Raw genomic sequence first — 17,285 nt, 5'->3', positions numbered from 1 at the left:
TCCCTCCCTCCCTCCTCCCTCTCCCCCCTTCTCTCTCCCTCCTTGTCCCTCTCATCCAAGCTATCTCATTGGGCACCCCAAGTGTTGAAGAGGTCACTGCAGCACGGGCTGTCCTGTCCGTATTTTCCGCGGTGTAGAGGTTAGTGAGTATGTGAAGCCTGCTGTGTAGAGCCAGTCACTGGGGTATCTGTAGTTTCCCCAGTGTGCTGAGGGTTGTTTTTTTGTTTTGTTTTGTTTGTTTTAAGATTCATTTATTTTTATGTGTCTTAAGTGTTTCGCCTACATGTATGTATAGGCACTGTGTATATGTGTGTGTGCCTCGCACCCACTGAAACCAGAAGAGGCTGTTGGCTCCCCCGACACACTAGAGTTACAGTTGGTTGTGAGCCACCATGTGTGTTCTGGGAACTGGATCTGGGTCCTCTGGAAGACTAGCAAGTGCTTTTAACCACTGAGCCACTTCTCCTGAACCTCCCCCATGCTCTTATTAAGTTGTGTCGTGTGTAGGTCACTTGAAGTCTAATCTAAATAGGTATTTCTGGAGGACAGGGTCTATAGTGTTGCTCTCCTTGTTGTCTTTGCACATCTGGGTAATGGGTAGTGTAGGCATTGCCACTGTGTGTTCTGTTTTTCCCAGCACTGATTCATCTCCTCACTGCTCATGAAAATGGACCTCCTCGCAGGGCACCCTGTGTGATTGACTGCCCTGTGTTGCCCTGGTTTATTACACATGGCTTGATTGTATTGATTTTTTTTGCAGCTGGTTTCTTGCTTTGCTTCTTTGACCTGAAGCTGTTTTCCCTCCATGCGTCTCACTGCTCTTTAGCTGCAGGAAGCAGTGGTTTCTTTCCTCCTCTGCTCAGCCTCACCAAAGACCACAAACACTGTGCAGAAGACCAGTAAACACTCTCAGCTCCATGTGCCTATCGCTTTCCTTCCCCTGCTCGACAGCGGCCCAGCACTGGCGATTGAGTCCTTCGTTAGCTGGTGAGATTTCAGTGCCACCTTCCCTCCAAGGTCAGTGTCAGCGAAGGTGGTGTCTCATTCTGGAAAGTACCTTTACCTAAGCAGAGCAAGGGCTTGATGAGCTATGTGACACAGGTCCTAGAGACACAGACTCCAAGAAGGCAACTACTTCAGCTTTCCTATATTGTTTGCCAACAGGAAACAGAACAGTGTCCTGTGGTAATAACAGTGGAAACTTGTTTCTCTGAGAGCATCTTTTGGGGATGGGGTTTCAAGACAGGGTTTCTCTGTGTAGCCTTAGCTCTCTTTGAACTTACTTTGTAGACCAGGCTGGCCTTGGACTCAAAGATCTGCCTGCCTCTGCCTCCCAAGTGCTGGGATTGAAGGCGTGCATCACCATGCCCAGCTTCCTGAGAGCATCTTAAAGACCAGTTTGTCTCCTATGAGACTCAGCCTCATCAGTGTGTGCTGTGTTCTTAGGTTTTTGTCTCTCATGGTGCTGGGTATTGTTGACAGGACGGCTCTTCAGTCTCTGAGACAGGACTGCAAGGTCCAGGGGGGTCTGGGCTAGGCCGGCTGAGAAGTTGAACCCCTCTTTGACTGATAATGAAGAGGGTTTCCTTACCACACCTCAGGCCTGCTGAGATGGACTTAACAAGCAGAGTTCAGAGAGAAAACTGGAGTTATTGTGATTCACTGGAGTGCTCAAAATAACCAGGCATCTGTAACTGCCTCATAGCAATTTCCCTGCTACACTGTGGGTGAGGCATTGTTCTCTTCCCTCTTCTCCCAGGGTCTTTGCAGAGTGGAACCCAGGGCTGGCTTCCTTGGACTCTGTTTTCAGAGACTGTCCTTCTGTCACACAGGACATGGGCTGCCTTTGTGTCTGATTAGAGGCCTCCCCGCCTGCGCACATGCTAAACTGCACAGTGTCTAGAAGACATGTCAGACTGGCCTGTGAACCTCAGCTATTCTGTAGTGTTTCAGAGGCTTCACTTGCTCTGACATGTCCTGTAGGAAGGTCCTACAGGGCTTCGGGGAGTGGGTCTGTGCCAGTGTTGAGTGCTTTCCACAAGCCAGAAGTTTCTTTTCAGTATTTGGTTGTCAGGATGCCTGCTCTTCTGCCTGGTTCTTGGCTATACTGGAGTGGCAGACAAAAGATGCTCCAGTTAAAGTCCTTTGGACCCCCACAGGCAGCCTGGCAGCTACCATTGGAGTTTTGTGAGGCCCAACAAGCCTCTTCCTCCTTGATCCCAGGGTACTCCACACTTGATCTATGTCAGCCCTGGCCCTTGGGAGGGGACAGCTGAGTTAGCACAGGGAAGCTTGTGAGTCCTTGTCATTATTAGTACATAGGGCAGTATCTTTCTCTGTGCTTGTGCCCTGCCAAGTTACACATTTATTCAGGAAGAGAGGAAAGGCTCTAGATTTACAAGTTAAGGGGCCAGATTTATGTTAATACTCTTGCTTCAATTAAATTGCTCTTCCCTGGAGCCCAACGGTTGTACCAAGATTAATTTTCTGTTGAATCTGGAGTGACTGACCAAAATACTAGGGAGAGGGAGAAGCGAACACCAGTGGAAGCGTGTGAGAAGGCTGCGTGTTTGCTGTCCGTCAGCTCATTTGTGATCGTCAGGAGCCTCTCGCGCCATCTTTACATGTCTGCCTGTGAATCTGTGAGCAGAAGCTTGGATTGATTTCAGCAGTAGAAAAATAAAGCTGTTAGTGCAGAAGCACACATGTCCACGTCAGTCAGTAACGGTGCCCTCCACACACAGTGGGGCAGCACCTTCACTAGCACTGTGTCCCGTTATGCTATGGAATTCTTTCCTGTCTGTCTTCAGTGAGCTCTGCAAGAATGGAATGAGAGTCTCTGCCCCGCGCTCTTGCCTTTTGGAGAGGTGTGCAGCACGGGGCACACAGAGCACTCAGCCACTTCATAGAAGCCTCACTGAGGCACAGAGCAACAGGGATGAGGGTGGGAATCAAAGCCGCCCAGCCGGGAGGAGGCATTCTGGACATGGGACAGCCGGTGGTGAGCCTGGAGCCCACTGCAGGGGAGTGGGGATGGCAGCGCCCAGCTGGGGCTTGGTGGCCTTGGCACCTTTATTATTTCTAGGACTTTAAGCACAAGAGTGACATGATCTAATTTACATTCTTAAAATACTCTGTGGTAGAGAAGCAGAAACGCTAGTGCATGTCAGCCCTCAAGAATACTTAAGGCTGGTGGCCATGGTGGCTTGGCCCTAGGGACGGGTGACAGAAAGTGAGATGAGAGATTTTTTTGGTGATTGTTATTTTATACAATGTGAAGTTTATTATGTTCATATATTCCATTATTATATTTAAAGAGGGAATTAAATATGAAATAAGTACATAGGCTAGTTATTCCAAACGTCAGCCTGTATGGCTCAAAATCTTAAGTGCTGTAGGAGAGGGGCTTTAGCAAGCCATGTTGGAGCCCCTGGCCTGTCAGAACTGCAGCCCCACTGTTCCTGCTCCGCAGCATGCTGTGCTTGCTCCTGCCATGGAACCTTTGCATGCAGCTGAGAGAAGGGCATAGTCAGGACATGATTTAGAGGTTATCTGAAGAAACCACTCATGAGGATAATAAGGTTAGTATGAGGAGAAGGCAAGGAGAGGAATCTGGAATCTGATGTGAATTGCAGCTAGGTGGATAGTTGCCATTCTGAAGCAGGGAAGATTGGGTCGGTCCCATAGGTTTAGGAGGAATAAGGTTTGGTTCTGAGCACAGCTGAGTCTCCTGTTGGCTAGCCTGCCTGCAGAGTCCAAAGTGTGATACAGGAGATGTTCTGCCAAGTGGCTCAGCATTGGATGCCAGTGGGTGCTCCTGGGTGAGTCCTTGCTGTGGGCTGTTAGGTGATGTGGAAAGGTCAGAAGGGTGACATCACAAAGCATGGACAAGCAGAGATGCCAAGGTTGGGCTGGTGGCAGTTCCCAAGAGGTGAGAGTGAGGACAACTCATGGTTGGCCGTTGTCTGTCAACACACCGTGTTGAGAAAACACGGTGTGTTGTCACCTCTCCTCATATGTCCAGCCTCTTACTTTGAAAGAAGCAAATGCTGTCTGAGCACCGAAATGAAAACAGTTGCAGAAGTAGTTTTAAAAGTACAGTTGTAACAAGTTTGAAGTAGTCCAGGATACCATGGAAGCATGCCATGATAATGTAGGTGTTCTCTGTGAAGAGACCCTGAAGCTGAGACTTGAGTGAGCAAAAGTTTGTGTGGGAGGAGCAGCTGTGTGAGAGCCAACCATGGGGGCTGCCCTGGAGGGCTGCAGTGCAGTCGGCAGGCAAGCAGGGTTCCCTTGATGAGTTTGGTGGTCAGAGGCAGGAAGAATCTACCCTTTGCTGCTGTGAGGTTCTGACGGCCTGGGAACTGCCTCGCCATGGCAACAGATCTGGAAAAAGAGAGTGCACTCTATTGAGAAGAGGCTCCATGGGGACTCAGAGCAGAGTATCAGGAGTCTCCAGCATAGGAAGTATGGCACTGCAGACAGAGGTGTCCCAACTGTCAGCGTGTGCAGTTTTAGACTGAGGAGAGGGCTTAGTGAGTGCCCAGCGCCGAGCAGTTGAGGTGCTGCCCGAGAACTAGGAGGAAAAACGTGAACAGGCGAACCTGACTGTAGGGTCAGTGGTGGGGCTGCCCAGATGAGACCTGAAGGTCGGAGATGTTGATGAGGCTCTGACCAGATCTAGGTTGCAGCTGCTTGGTGTGGTGTCCTTGTTTATGAGCCTTCCAGCCCTGACCCCCAAATGATATGGGGTGGGGCTCTGAGGGTAGCACTTTTTGTTTTGTTGTTTTGTTGAGACATGGTTTTGTATAGTCTTGGCACTCACTCTATAGACCAGGCTGGCCTTGAACTCAGAAGAATCCACCTGCTTCTGCCTCCCAAGTGCTGGGGTCACAGGCAAGGGCCGCACTTGTACACAGAAAGGGTAAATGGCGGCTGTCATTTCACTAGGACAGGGTTAACTAGCGTGTCTGGCTTTAGACTTGCACTTGTGTCTGCATTAAATAAGCATGATGGGCCAGGAGGCCAGCTTCTCTCCTCAAGTCCCAGTCTTGAGGAGTGGGCAGCAGATGTGCAGGCGCTCACTCACATACCCCGTAGAGAGAGATTTCACCTTAAAAGCAGCACACAGAGCCAGTGCCTGGCGCTGGTGCAGCTTGGGTACAACTGTTGCAGAATAGCTGTGGCCATCGCTTTCTCTCTCCCGTGTCCTTCCTTCACCACTCCAGCCCAGCATCTCAGATGTCAGTCTCCATATGTGACCAAACTTGGAAACACTCTGCCTGGGACTTGGAGGATTCTGATCTCTATCTGCACAGACACAGTACAGAGAAGCTGCTCCTCATTGTCCTTCCAGGGTTTTCATGTCCCTGTGGTGGCCCTAACCACTTGCATGCTTTCCAGGTCTCCTGGGTTGGCTTCATATATTCGAATGAGGCTTCTCTGCAATTTGCACTTTCTCAACAGGAGTCTCTACTGGGCTGGTCGCTTAGCATGCATCAGCAGTCTGTGAAAACAGATTTGCTGGGGAGGAGAAGGTACCCACGAGAAGTGAGGGCAGGCGGGCAGAGACTGTCAGAGCCAGGCAGCCGTGCCTCAGCTCTGATGAGGACAGGGGATAAGCCACTGTGAGAAGTTCCGGGGACAGTGTCAGCCACACTATAGTAAGAACAGCAGCTGGACCCCAAAACACACTCTTTTTAATTTTTTTATTTTTATATGCATTAGGGTAAAAGTATCGGATCTGTTACAGACAGTTGTGAGCTGCTGTGTGGGTGCTGGGAATTGAACCCAGGTCCTTTGGAAGAGCATACAGCACTCTTAACCACTGAGCCATCTCTCCAGCCCCCAAAATACACTCTTAATGGGTCACCCTGACAGAACCCAGGATCAGGAAGGTGACCAAGTTCATGGTTGGGGAGAGCTGGAGGTAGGTGCTCCAGAGAGGGGAGGGGTGTGGCCTCTTCAGTCGGATGCCCTCTGACTTCATTGCCACATGGACATCATCAAGAACCAGAGATGAGCTGTTCTTGCTTGCAAAGGTGCTTCCAGGGATGGCTGTCAGGGTCAGTTCTCTGGGAGCCATGTGGCAGGAGCCTGGCAGCTGAGCACCTCTGAGCCCAGGATGGTTCCTCTTTGGTCTGGGCTGGCCTTGTGGAAGTGTTGTCTCTTAGAGAACAAGGGGATTCAGAAAGAGACCATCATACGTACCAAGGCCTGCTGAAAAGAGGTAGGCTTCTTGGCAGCCCACATTACTCCACGTCAGGTCCAGATAGAGGCCTCGGTGAGGGAAGAAACAACTAGAAATGTGGGTGCTTCCTTGGGGATTGTGGCCCAAGAAGTTCTCTAGCTTCCAGTGGTTAACATCTTTAGCTCCTAAAGGGTTTGGAGAACTTCCTGTAGCAGAAATTTACTTGAGCCATTTCCTGTCAATAAATGTTCACCTCTCTGGCTGAGCCCAGCAGAGCCTCACACGCTTCAGGATCCTTCATGGGTTGGGCGCTGTGCTCCCCTACCCTCAACGGCAGGTTGTATTTGTTGACGGTCAGAGTGAATGGTCAGAGGCAGAAGGTAAGGTAAAGTGTGGGTCCCCAGGGGATAACAGTGGACACTGCTGAGACAGGGCAGAGAGGTGGGGACGTTTGCGTGACTGGGGCTGTGGAGAAACAGGAGTGAAGGCCACCAGCAGGGTGGGGCTTATTTTGAAATGAAGCCCCCCCCCCCCCCCCCCCCAGCTGCTCTGTGGCACAGTGGACTTTCATTGCTGGCTGAGATGAATCTGCTGTGGAGGTTCCCGCCCACCAGTGCACGCACCTGTTTGGAGTTCAGGCTTCTGTCACCCCTTCCTCGAAGTGATTTTTGTTGCCCACTTAGCATTTGTATGTTTTGGTGTTTGATTTGGGGGAAACAGATGTGTGCGTCTACGCTAGAATCTCCTGCTTGGTTCAGCACCTTTGCTGACTTCCTAGGAGCTGTTGTTGGCTTTTCTAAATGGCAACTCCTCCTTCCCTTCAGAAGATAGACCAAGGAGTCCTGCTTGGTGATCCACCATGTCTTTGGTTCCAGGGCCCTGGGCAGCTGACCTCTGACTACCCAATGCTTTTCTTCTGCAGCAGAGCACAGGCTCAGCTCACTGAGCTGAACCCAAAAAAACCCAGTTCTGGTTCTTGGATAATGACTTTCCCTCTAGCATGTGAAGCCAGGGATGGAGGAGAATGTAAAGCAGACACATTCCATTCCCCAAACACTTGCAGCTGCTCTCTGTGTGCCAGGGCCTGATGGAATAAATGCATTGAGATCCTTTAATACATTTCAGCTACAGATTCTGCCTTGGGCATTGGCTCAGTGGCTGTGGTGTAATCTAGGGGTTTCTGCTGGTGGACTGTAAGTGGCTAATGCTTTCCAACAAGCATTGCTGTGCTGCTTGATGTTCCTAATGCTCCCTTACAAATGAGCTGGGGCGTGTGAGTCGTCCTGAGGCTGGAGAGAAGCCTCAGCGGTTCAAAGCAGTGACTGTTTTCCCAAAGGACCCAGGTTTAAATCCCAGTACCCACATGGCAGCTCACAACTGTCTGCAACTCCAAGACCAGACACCCTTACACAGATATGCATGCAGGTATAACATCAATGCACATAAAATAAAAACAAACTTAAAAAAAGAAAGGGGGGAAAAGGAAACTTCCTTGCTGGAAAATGGGATTTGTTTTTCCAAGGAGCTTCCTGGTCATTTGAGATACAGAAGTCGGGATGTTTACTTTGTTTTGATTGAAACAGGTCACCTGTAGCCCAAGCTGATCTTGTACTTACTCTGTAGCCCAGAATGACCTTGAACTTGTGATCCTCTTCTATCTTCCCAGTTAATGAAATTATAGGCATGTGCCACCATGCTTGATTTTATACCGTGAGAGGGTGGGATGTGGGGGAGGCTACATTCCCAGTGCTGTTAAATTAAAACGACACTTTAAATGTCGTATTTGACCCCTACTGCTACAGTCTGGAGATGGCCCTCATGAAGCTTTACGGGGTCTGCATGGATCTGCTTGCTGGTGCCTCTGTAAAGCTAACTAACCCGAGAACTGGACTAAGCCTGACCACGGGGCTGAGGGCTGGTGAGCGCGTATTCTGCTGTCATCTTACACACCAGCAGAGCCTTTCCCGTGCCGTGCCTCAGTCCTCAGGTTTGTCAGCCTTTGTAAGGTTTGCCTGAACCTTTAAAAATTGGAAATTCAGCTGAGTTGGGAAGTGTAAAAGTGAGGTAGAAACACTGAGCCTCTGGGCTGAGCCTTGTCCTGTCTCGGCCTTTATTGGAACAGCATGCAGGGGCTTCCAAGTGGTAGATCTTCAGAAAAGCAAGTGTCTGATTAAAACCCGAGTCCAGAGCTGCCTGGTTCAGCCGACTTTAGTGGACTTTACTCCACGGGGAAGCCAGTAGGCAGCATTTCTGCCAGGCGTGGGCCAAATGCAAATACCGAGAACGTGGGCTGTGCTGCTGCCCTCGCTTTTTCACAGAAAAAGAAAGCACTGACCCCTGCTCAGATCCTTGGGTGGAGAGAGATGATGCCTGCCCCCCCCCCCCCCCCCCCCCCGTCGTCGTGGCCTTCCTGCTGTCTGAGACAAGGGAGCTGTGAGGTGCTGCCTGTTCTTCCTCAGGCCACCTCCACACTGGGGTGGGTGACAGTCACTGGTGCCCCTTGTGCAGGAGCAAAACAGGGAGTACTGCCCCTTCTTTAGGGGTGCTTACAGCAAGGTCCTGGGCGCCATGGCGTGTCTGCCTGCTGTGGCGTCCGGGCATGGCCTCTCCCAGTGCCCAAGCTCAGAACGTGCGCCTCCTGTGAACCTCAGCTGCGGCTGAGAGCACCTGCACAAGAGGCTGTGCTAAAGGCTGTAGGGAGAGAGCAGAAGTGTGCTTCCTACCAAAAGCACCTTTACACCTCAGTCACATCATCTTCACAGCTGTAGCATGTGGCTGGCTAGAGCCATGTGTTCTGTGTCTGAATCAGATGTGTTAGACCTCTGCTGGGCTTCCATTGGCTGCTTCCACTTGCAGAATTTTATGTGTGAGTACATTGCTTACATGTCTGTGCACAGCACATGTGTGCCTGGGGCTGTGGAGGTGAGACGAGGGCGCTGGATGCCCTGGAACTGGGGCTGTGGACACTTAGGAGCTGTGTGCTTGCTGCTGGGGAACCTGCTTGCAGGCCCTCTTCTGGCAAAGGTGTATGTGCTTTTATAACCACTGAGCTTCACTCCAGCCCCATTTCCTCCACTGCTGTGTTCACGATGAGTCAGCTGATGGCCTCTGCTGTCTCTCCTCTTTGCAAGCATCTTTGTAGATGGAAATGTCTGTATATGCCCCAGGCTTCTGATTCCTCCCTTCCTCTCACGCTGTCCACAGTTGCAGGCCCGGGCAAACCCTGCCATGATATGGCCACTCATCTTCCTATTGCTGTCTCCTGAGTTGAAGGGGTCTTCTCAGGCCATGAGTGGGACTGCCCAGCCCAATGGGAGCTTCCAGGCACACTCCAGGTTGTGGGGCTGGTGATGGTTGAGCCTCCCTCTCTTCTGTGGAGTGAGCATCCTTTCAGTTATCTTCAGCCGTGCCAATCCCAGTACAGCACTTCCACAGTGGTGAGGGCGAACCAGCACATCGAAGTTGCTTTCAAAACTGCTGCTGAGCAAGGGGGCTGTGTAAGCAGAGTGGAGCGCCGCGTGTGACAGTAGGAAAAGAACTGTGACATCCTGGGAGTAACAGCAGTGCCGCTGCAGTTCTGTTGCTTGTGTTTCTCTGTCTTCCCGTGCTACTTTGCTGTGGCCTTTTCAAGAAAGGATCCAAGACTGTCTTGTCCTCCTTCTGTTTCTGAGACTCGCAGAGCTCGCAGGCCTCCTGCCTTGCCTTTTGGCCTATCATGAGTGTCGCAGAGAAGTGCTGAGGTTAGCCCAGCCAACAGCAGTGCTAACCTCGAGTCCTTTTGTCACTCAAGAACATCCCTGTCCAGTGAGTGCAGTTCGCGATCCCTGCACCAGCTTCTCGGAACAGGTCTGTGTTGCTAAGAAGTGAAGGTGGAGATTTGTTATTCCAGCTGCTCTGCCTCTGAGTCATCTCCACTTCTTTTTTCTAATAAGCTTTCCATTTTCTTTTGTTTTAAAAAATGAAATTCCACCCACTAGTCCCTCGCAGTCCGTGTTTACCCTGGAGCAGGATGTACCTAGACCAGCGTTCAGTTGCTGGCCAGTGCGTGATCATGACGTGTAATCTATCTGTCTAACAACCCAGCCTCGGTGTGGCCATGAGACGTGGCCAGGCGTCCCCAGGTCCCTCGCTGTGTATCACCTGCTGCCTTCCCTGTGCTGCCTGAAGTGCGGCTGCTGTTTAGTAAGTTTCCGCAGTGCAGACCTCAGAGCCAGGCTGTCTGGCTGCATCTGACAGGTGCGTGGGACGGGGGTCTGCAACAGGTCGAAGAATCCGAGTGAACAGGGGTCCCCCCCCCCCTTGCTGGAGGAGGGGGCGAGGGCCACACTGGAACTCTGCCCTCTGGATCTGCTCTGACCTGGCTCTAAGCTAAGCTGAGCAGTTCCGGCTGTTTTCCTGAGGCCCCTCCCTACGGAGAGGTCACCCCGATCCCCACCGTCCTGGAGGCGGCGGCGGCAGGGCCCCTGCCCTTCTCTATATGCTGTATGTGCAGAACATGCGCCAGGGCTAGTGCCGCCGCCTGGCATCGCGCCCCCCCCAGGGCTTTGCTCCTGGAAGATGATTTAGCGTGTTTGGTGGGGGTGATTTAGCGTGTTTGGTGGGGGTGTGCATGAGGCCGCATGGGTCTCTGCTGCGGAACCCTTCAGGAGACAGACAACTGGTATCCAATATCTGGGAGTAACGAACTTATCAGTAAGTGTAACACACGCTCATTAATCTTAACTTTGCTTTTCGACCAAGGGGAGCTCAGCTTCTCAGGAGACAAAAATTTCATCTCTGTTCTTTTCTTTAAACCCAGTCCCAATTTAGAGTCAAACATATTGCCCTGCTCTCCCTGGGAAGCAGTTAATAATGTGTTTCTCCAACAATGGATGGCCAGGTTGTGCCCCCACCCCCGAGCTATATGGATGCGCCCTCACACACAGCCTAAGCAAGCAGCTGCCAGGCAGGGGAATGGCATACGTCTGTTAAGACCCCGCCTCTTTTCCGCACACACATCTCCCTCCAGCATCATCTGGGTGAAGTTAAATGTGAAACCTGGGGCCGCTGAGCTAATCCGCCACCCCCAGGGCCTTGTCCTCTCCAGCTGTTGGTCTCCGGCTTCTGTTATTGTATAGTTGCAGAGGAATGGAGACCTGCCTAGTTCCTGACTCAGCTTAAAGGAAAGCTGTCTGGGAGGAATGCCCCTGTGAGTTGCTGCAGGTGTGAGGGCAGGCCACGAACGCATTTGGGCCCATCAAGGCCTGATGTCTGTCTGGGTCCGCAGGGCTGGACAGTGAGGATGGAGGCAGCACTTGGTCCAGCAGATGGTTCTCTTCAGAGTCTCCTCCCCATCCTGAAGGAGGGGACTGCACATACCTCTCAGCCTTTCTAGGGGTTCCCTGGGGGAGCTGGGAGGGCAGATGACCCCCCTTAGAAAGGTCTTTGTTTTGCAGGCTGAGGTCTTGACCACTAAGGCCCAGAGCATCCTTGTCTGCCTGCGCCACCCCCCCCCCCCCCCCCCCCCCCCCGGCCTGTCCTCTGTCCTGGGCTTCCTCTTATGTGCCAGAGCAGTGTCTCCCTTGGACCTACAGCTGCCTCCTCTCTGTCCTCTCGGGGAGGTGGAGCGTTGTCAGAGAGATGAGGTCACAGCCTCTGCAGTTCTTCCTCTCCTGTGATCATCTTGTCCAGGGCTGGAGGCCCTGTTTTCTGTTAGCAGCCCCATTTGCTTGTGGCGCTGACTTGATCTCTGCTGCAGCTTGCCAGGGCTTCTGAGCTGGCATGGGTGCAAGCTTCTCTGCTGAGCCTGGAGTCCCTCTTCATCTGCTGCATCGGGGCAAGGCCAGAGCCCACACATAGCCCAGCGCAAGGGCTGCAGATCTCACTGTACCAGGGAGCTGGTGCTCAGCAGCGTGCAGCCTTGCACTGATCCCGTGTGCCCTGCCATGTACCCCTTTCTTGGCGATGCCAGTGAGCCCCCCTAATGATCTGCCTCCTCTGCTCCCCTGCAGGCTACGTGTTCTGTATGTTACACCGCCTTCCCGAGCAGCATGACTGTACATTCGACCACATGGGCCGCGGCCGCGAGGAAGCCATCATGAAAATGGTGAAACTGGACCGGAAAGTGGGGCGCTCCTGCCAGCGCATCGGGGAGGGGTGCTCCTGAAGGCCAGGCACAGCCACCACACGACGCTGTTCTTAGTTCACTAATGTTAGCCTTATTTAGGACAAAGTCAGCCAGACACCTTGTACTGGGCACGCGTCAGACTACAGCCAGCCGTTTCCTTTCTTTAGCCAGCCATCCTGGTACTGTAGTTTAGGGGTTGATGGTGGATGAAATTGATTTCTGGCTGGTTACTAAGGTGCCTGCTAGCCATTGTATAAAATTAAAACATGAAGAATATTTTTTTTGAGCATGGCTAGTGGATTTAAAACAGCATATACTGTCACTGCTGGAGTCAAACTTACAAAAAGCCTTAAGTGGAAAGTGTCCAGACCAGACTGAGTCAGCAGAGGAGGCGCAGGCCTCCCAGCCCACGCGGGCGGCTTTGACAGAAACTCTTCCATGTTCGGCCTTTCACCTCTTCACTTTTGCTTGGTCCCAGCAGGACCTGATGGCCACGTGTGCCTTGGCCACAGGAAGCTGCTGAGACTGGCCACATGGCTGGGCTAGGCGGTGGCCTCACTCTCCCTCAATGCTGGAAGTGGGGGCTTGGGACAGATTCTTATGGAGGAAACTCATCACACAAGAAGAGACAACTTCACTTTGAAAATTAGATCCACTCAAGATTAGTCCACGCACGATCCCCACCTTTCTGCACAGGATCCGTGGTTGTGGCCCACTGGCTGCAGCTTGCTAAGGGCAAGGGTGTTGCTCACGGCAGCTCTGTGGCTGAGGCTTGTGCCTAGGCCTTGGCAACCAGATCTCTGTTTCTGGAGTTTAAAAAGGTGTTTGGTGGCCACGAGAATCGGTGGGTGCACTGGGGAAGCTGCTGTCTCTACCCTTCCTGGCAGGAGCCTCCACATGCTTCTCTGCAGCCATAGTCTGAAGACAGCCAGGCCACCCACCTCAGGGTAGGTTCAGGAGGGGAGACGGCAGGCTGCACAAGACCCTGGTGCAGCTGTCTCTAGAGTGTTGAGTGCTGGTGGCTGTGGTGGGAGGCAGCTCTCAGCGTGAGCCTGGATGGGAGCAGGGACATGAGGCTGGCTAGAAACCTTGAGCAGTCAGGTGGGCAGGGCTGAGAATCTGGGATCAGGTCTAAGTGCCACAAACGTGCCATGTTTCAGCCTCTGGCTTGACATGGGGCTGCCCACGCCTGGCTGCTGCTGAGCGGTCTAGCCCAGTGATCTCTGTGTAGTTGAGCCAGGTCTGCTCTCCAGACGAACAGTGGCTCTGCAACCACAGTGTCTTGATCCAAAATACCGAACAGGGAATCATGTTCTTCCCACCCTGCCCCCGCCCTGCCCCACCAGATGGGACCCAATGCAGATCTCCAGCCTTAATTCTTGCTTCAGGACCCAGACCAGCGCCTCACCTAGGGCAGCCCAGGGCACAGGGGCCAGGTCTGCCCAGCGTTTACCACTGTTGTTAAGCCAGAGCCCTCAGGCCACCACACGGCCATCCTCAGTGAGGCGCCAGTGCCCTTCCTAAGCCCCTCAGGTTCCCTCAGCACTGGGAGGAGGGTGCTGGGCAACATGCCAGGTTCACTCCTGCCGGAGCGGAGCGAGCGCTGGGAGGGGAGGAGGGGCTTGTTCCCTGCCGCGTCTGTTCTGTGAAGTTTGTTAAATGTAAGGGAAGCTGAAATTCTTGTATCTTTAAAGAGGAAATCTTATTTAACCCTTTGTGTCCTAGATTGACTTACACATAGCCTAGAGCTCAGTTTTAGTTTAACATTGTGAAAATATTAAAAGAATCTTGTAACTTTATTCTTTTTTTTTTTTTCCTCCTGCTGAAAAAAAAAAAATTAAACCAATCGTACAGACACTTGGATTGTCTATTTTGGTGGTTCTGCCAGGAAAGGCCTGCAGAGCCTCCCTGCCCGCAGCCCTGCTCTACCTGGTACTTGGGGAAGGGCGACTGGCCCACAAGTGTCCAGGCCTGGCAGCTGCTGTCCTGCCTGGAGGCTCAGGACAGGCGTGGCGGGGGCAGGGTGTTTCTAGGGCCATCTCTCAGGGCCCCCGGTATGGGTCAGCTGGGCCCTGGGTCCTGCCACTTGGGTCTAGCACTGGTGAGGGCCAGTAGGATGAATGCTGCCCGCTCGCTGGAAGCCTGAGTGTGGTGGCTCTGGCAGGCAGGGTACACAACAGTTTTGGAAAGTTTTACATCAGGCAGAGGACGGGTCCCGACCCATCAGCCCACAGTTGCCAGAGGGTGATTGGAAAATGCCCAGGAGGGTCAGAGTGCTTGGCCAAGGGCAGGGAACAAGTCAGCAGGCAGCAACAAAGGCTGGTTTGGTGGCTGGGGCGTGGCCAAGCCAGGACAGAGGCTCTCTGATGGGCACAGGGAGAGGGGGAGCTATGAGGAGCCCCTCCCCCCAGCCCCCAGGCACAGTAGAGACCTAGGGAGAGTCTGCAGTGCCGGAAGGTGCTTTTCCTCTGCATCCCCTCACAGCTGCCTGCCGAGGGAGGCTCTGGGGAGGAGGAGCAGGCAGACAGAAGCCCTGGTCCTTCCAGTCCAGGGTTCTGGGGGAAGGTCTCAGATCCTGAAATACATGCGGAATATTATGTAGGACAGAACGGTTGCTAATTCCTCCCCGGACTGCCCCATGCAGTGACTCCGCTGTGGGCAGATGCTGGGTGCTCTGGTGAGATTTGGGGGCTCCTGCCCAGAGCCAGCGGCTCGTACTCAGCATTCAGAGAGCAAACACTTTGCAGAGAACTGCAGGAGGCGCAGCAGCCCTGCTTCGGCTCCAGATGCATCTGCAGCTAAGAAACCCCAGGATGAAGCCCGGCCGGGGGGGGGGGGGGGGGGGGGGGGGGGGGGGGGGCATCGGGCTCTCTGCTGCCTGCCAGCACTTACCCGCCTTCTTGGCCAAGCTGGTGTGACCAGGAGACAAAGGTCCCTCCTGGCCCACACTGGGGCCAGCCCCCACCTTCCTTTCCCTGTGCATTTGGGCACATACAACGGTTAGGTCCCAGTATGTGGCAAGCACCCATGGCAGGACATTTCAGTCACTGGCCTCGAAGCTCAGGCCTGTATGGGCAGGGCTGATACGCCGGCTCTTTGCAAAGGCTTGCCCACCAGTGTTAAACCATCCAGATGTGCAGATGAAACTGTAACAGTGACTTTGGTGTAGCCACCATCCCAGGATTTTGTGTGTGCGTGTGTTGCGTTGTAATGCTCCTGACACCTACATCTTCCAACAAGGCTCTGACCAAAACCAGAGGCATGACCGTGGGGCCCTGCAGGAAGCGCCTAGCCAGGCCTTGGAAAGCAGAGCCAAGAGCCAGGGTTCAGCAGAGTCCGTTTTTGTCAGGCCACCTGCTGCCCAGTGAGTGCCACACCACAGGCCCACTGGAAAGGGTGTTCAGGGACAAGGAGGCCCTCCCTCCCCCAACACACACAGCATTTTAACACATGGCTTAGCAGGGTGCCAGAGGCTCACAGGTTAGGTTCTGAACTGAGCCCAGCCGCAGCAGAAGTCAGGAGCATCATGGGAGGACAGGGCCGGGCAGACAGGACCCAGTAGCATTGCGCATGTGTGGAACCTACCATGCCCTGGCTGCTCTTCAGCTTTTTCTCCGTTTGGGTATTTGTCAGGTTTTAAAAACTAATTTGTGAGTTAGTTTCATTCCTCATAGTCACCTTTAAATTCACTTAATTTTATACTCAATTTATATATATAATTTTATATATAAAATTGTTTGTTTTCACTTCTTCTGGGGATTGAACCCATGTCTTTGAGCCCCCTTTACTGTTTCCCTGATGAGCCCCCAAGTTTCCTGAACCTCAGGTCCTGTGACAGCTGGGAAAGATCTCCTGGACCCAGGTGGTCTTGGTTCACAGTACCTCTCGAGGCGGGGCTGGGGTGGTTTTGCTGTGAAGGAAGAGAACCCCCTTAGCTAGCAGTTTTACCCCACACAGGAAGCAGCGAGATGACTCAAGCAGCTACACGGACTAGAACTGTTGTGGGTGGCTGGGAACGTCACGGAGATGTCCTGCTTTTGGAACACATCCCTTCTCTGCATGTTTTCTTGGGTCACATGGAGCCGCGCGCTGTGGATTGGAGCCAGCCTGCCTGGGGCCGGAGCTATACCTAGTAGCTGGCGTGGGGCATGTACCTGGGGTGCCAGCTGCTGGGGAGGGCACGGAGGCAGGTGGCTTGCTCGGGTAACACAACAGAAGTACGGGGCGGGGGGGGAGGAAGATGGGGGAGAAAGAGTCTAGGTTGTACCCCGCTGCCTTATCGACCTAGACACGGACACGAAGTTGGTGCCTTCAACATGCCAGGAGGTGGTAACAATTACTTTCTAAAGAGGAAGTAAGGTGCAGGGCTGTGGGCTGGCTAGAAGCCTGTAGAATGTAAAGAGTGTCCACACAGAAATAGAAAGGTAATGTCTCCCCCATCAGCCGCCACAGGCGGCACCGACACCCACACAGGAAGAGTGGGTTAGTGTGGGTATGTGGAGTTGGGACCGGAGCCTGGCCTCCTGCATGCTGGGCAAGGGCTCTCTGACTGAGCCGCAGCTGGCCCTTCCAGATTGTCCCTTTTAACACTGAAATGCATGTTCTGAGAATGTCAGGTCTGGGCCCTGGAGCCAGCATGCTGGGCAGACTGGCTCAGACAGCGGGTCCCTCTGGATGTGTGCCAGACGGCTGGGGAGAGAGCTCTGTCCCCACCTCCAGGTTAACACAGCAGCAGCGTAGCTGAGACAAGATGTCCTGCTCAGCCCTGACCACGCGCTGCCCCCGGAGAAAGGATGGTCTCCAGTGGACAGAAACGCAGCTGTCCACACACACGGACCAAGACTTTTACCCCTCTCTTCAGTGAGGAACTGAAATGAGAACAACACTGGCAGATTTCATAATTGTGGCCAACAGAAGCAGAAGCTGACAGGTGGGCGCGTGCAGGAAAGGACAGCCCCGGATGGGAGCTGCAGAGCGGGCAGACTGGCC

The 17,285-nt window shown here is 53.1% G+C and overlaps 1 protein-coding gene across 2 annotated transcripts in view; it reads left to right on the top strand.

The window, feature by feature from the left end:
* Zfand3 (zinc finger AN1-type containing 3) overlaps positions 1-14,095 on the top strand; it is a 216,030-nt gene extending 201,935 nt beyond the window's left edge. For both annotated transcript variants that reach the window (XM_055607204.1, XM_055607203.1), the window contains one exon: positions 12,181-14,095. In XM_055607204.1, coding sequence (XP_055463179.1) covers positions 12,181-12,335 — 155 coding nt within the window. In that variant the 3' untranslated portion in view covers positions 12,336-14,095. The remainder of the gene's footprint in view (positions 1-12,180) is intronic.
* The last annotated feature ends 3,190 nt before the right edge of the window (positions 14,096-17,285 follow it).

This window comes from Psammomys obesus, unplaced genomic scaffold (genome assembly GCF_907164565.1).
Source record: "Psammomys obesus unplaced genomic scaffold, mPsaObe1.curated_primary_1811, whole genome shotgun sequence".
Lineage (NCBI taxonomy): Eukaryota > Metazoa > Chordata > Mammalia > Rodentia > Muridae > Psammomys > Psammomys obesus.
The sequence above is the reverse complement of the archived record's forward strand: the minus strand, read 5'-3'. Positions and strand labels throughout refer to the sequence as shown.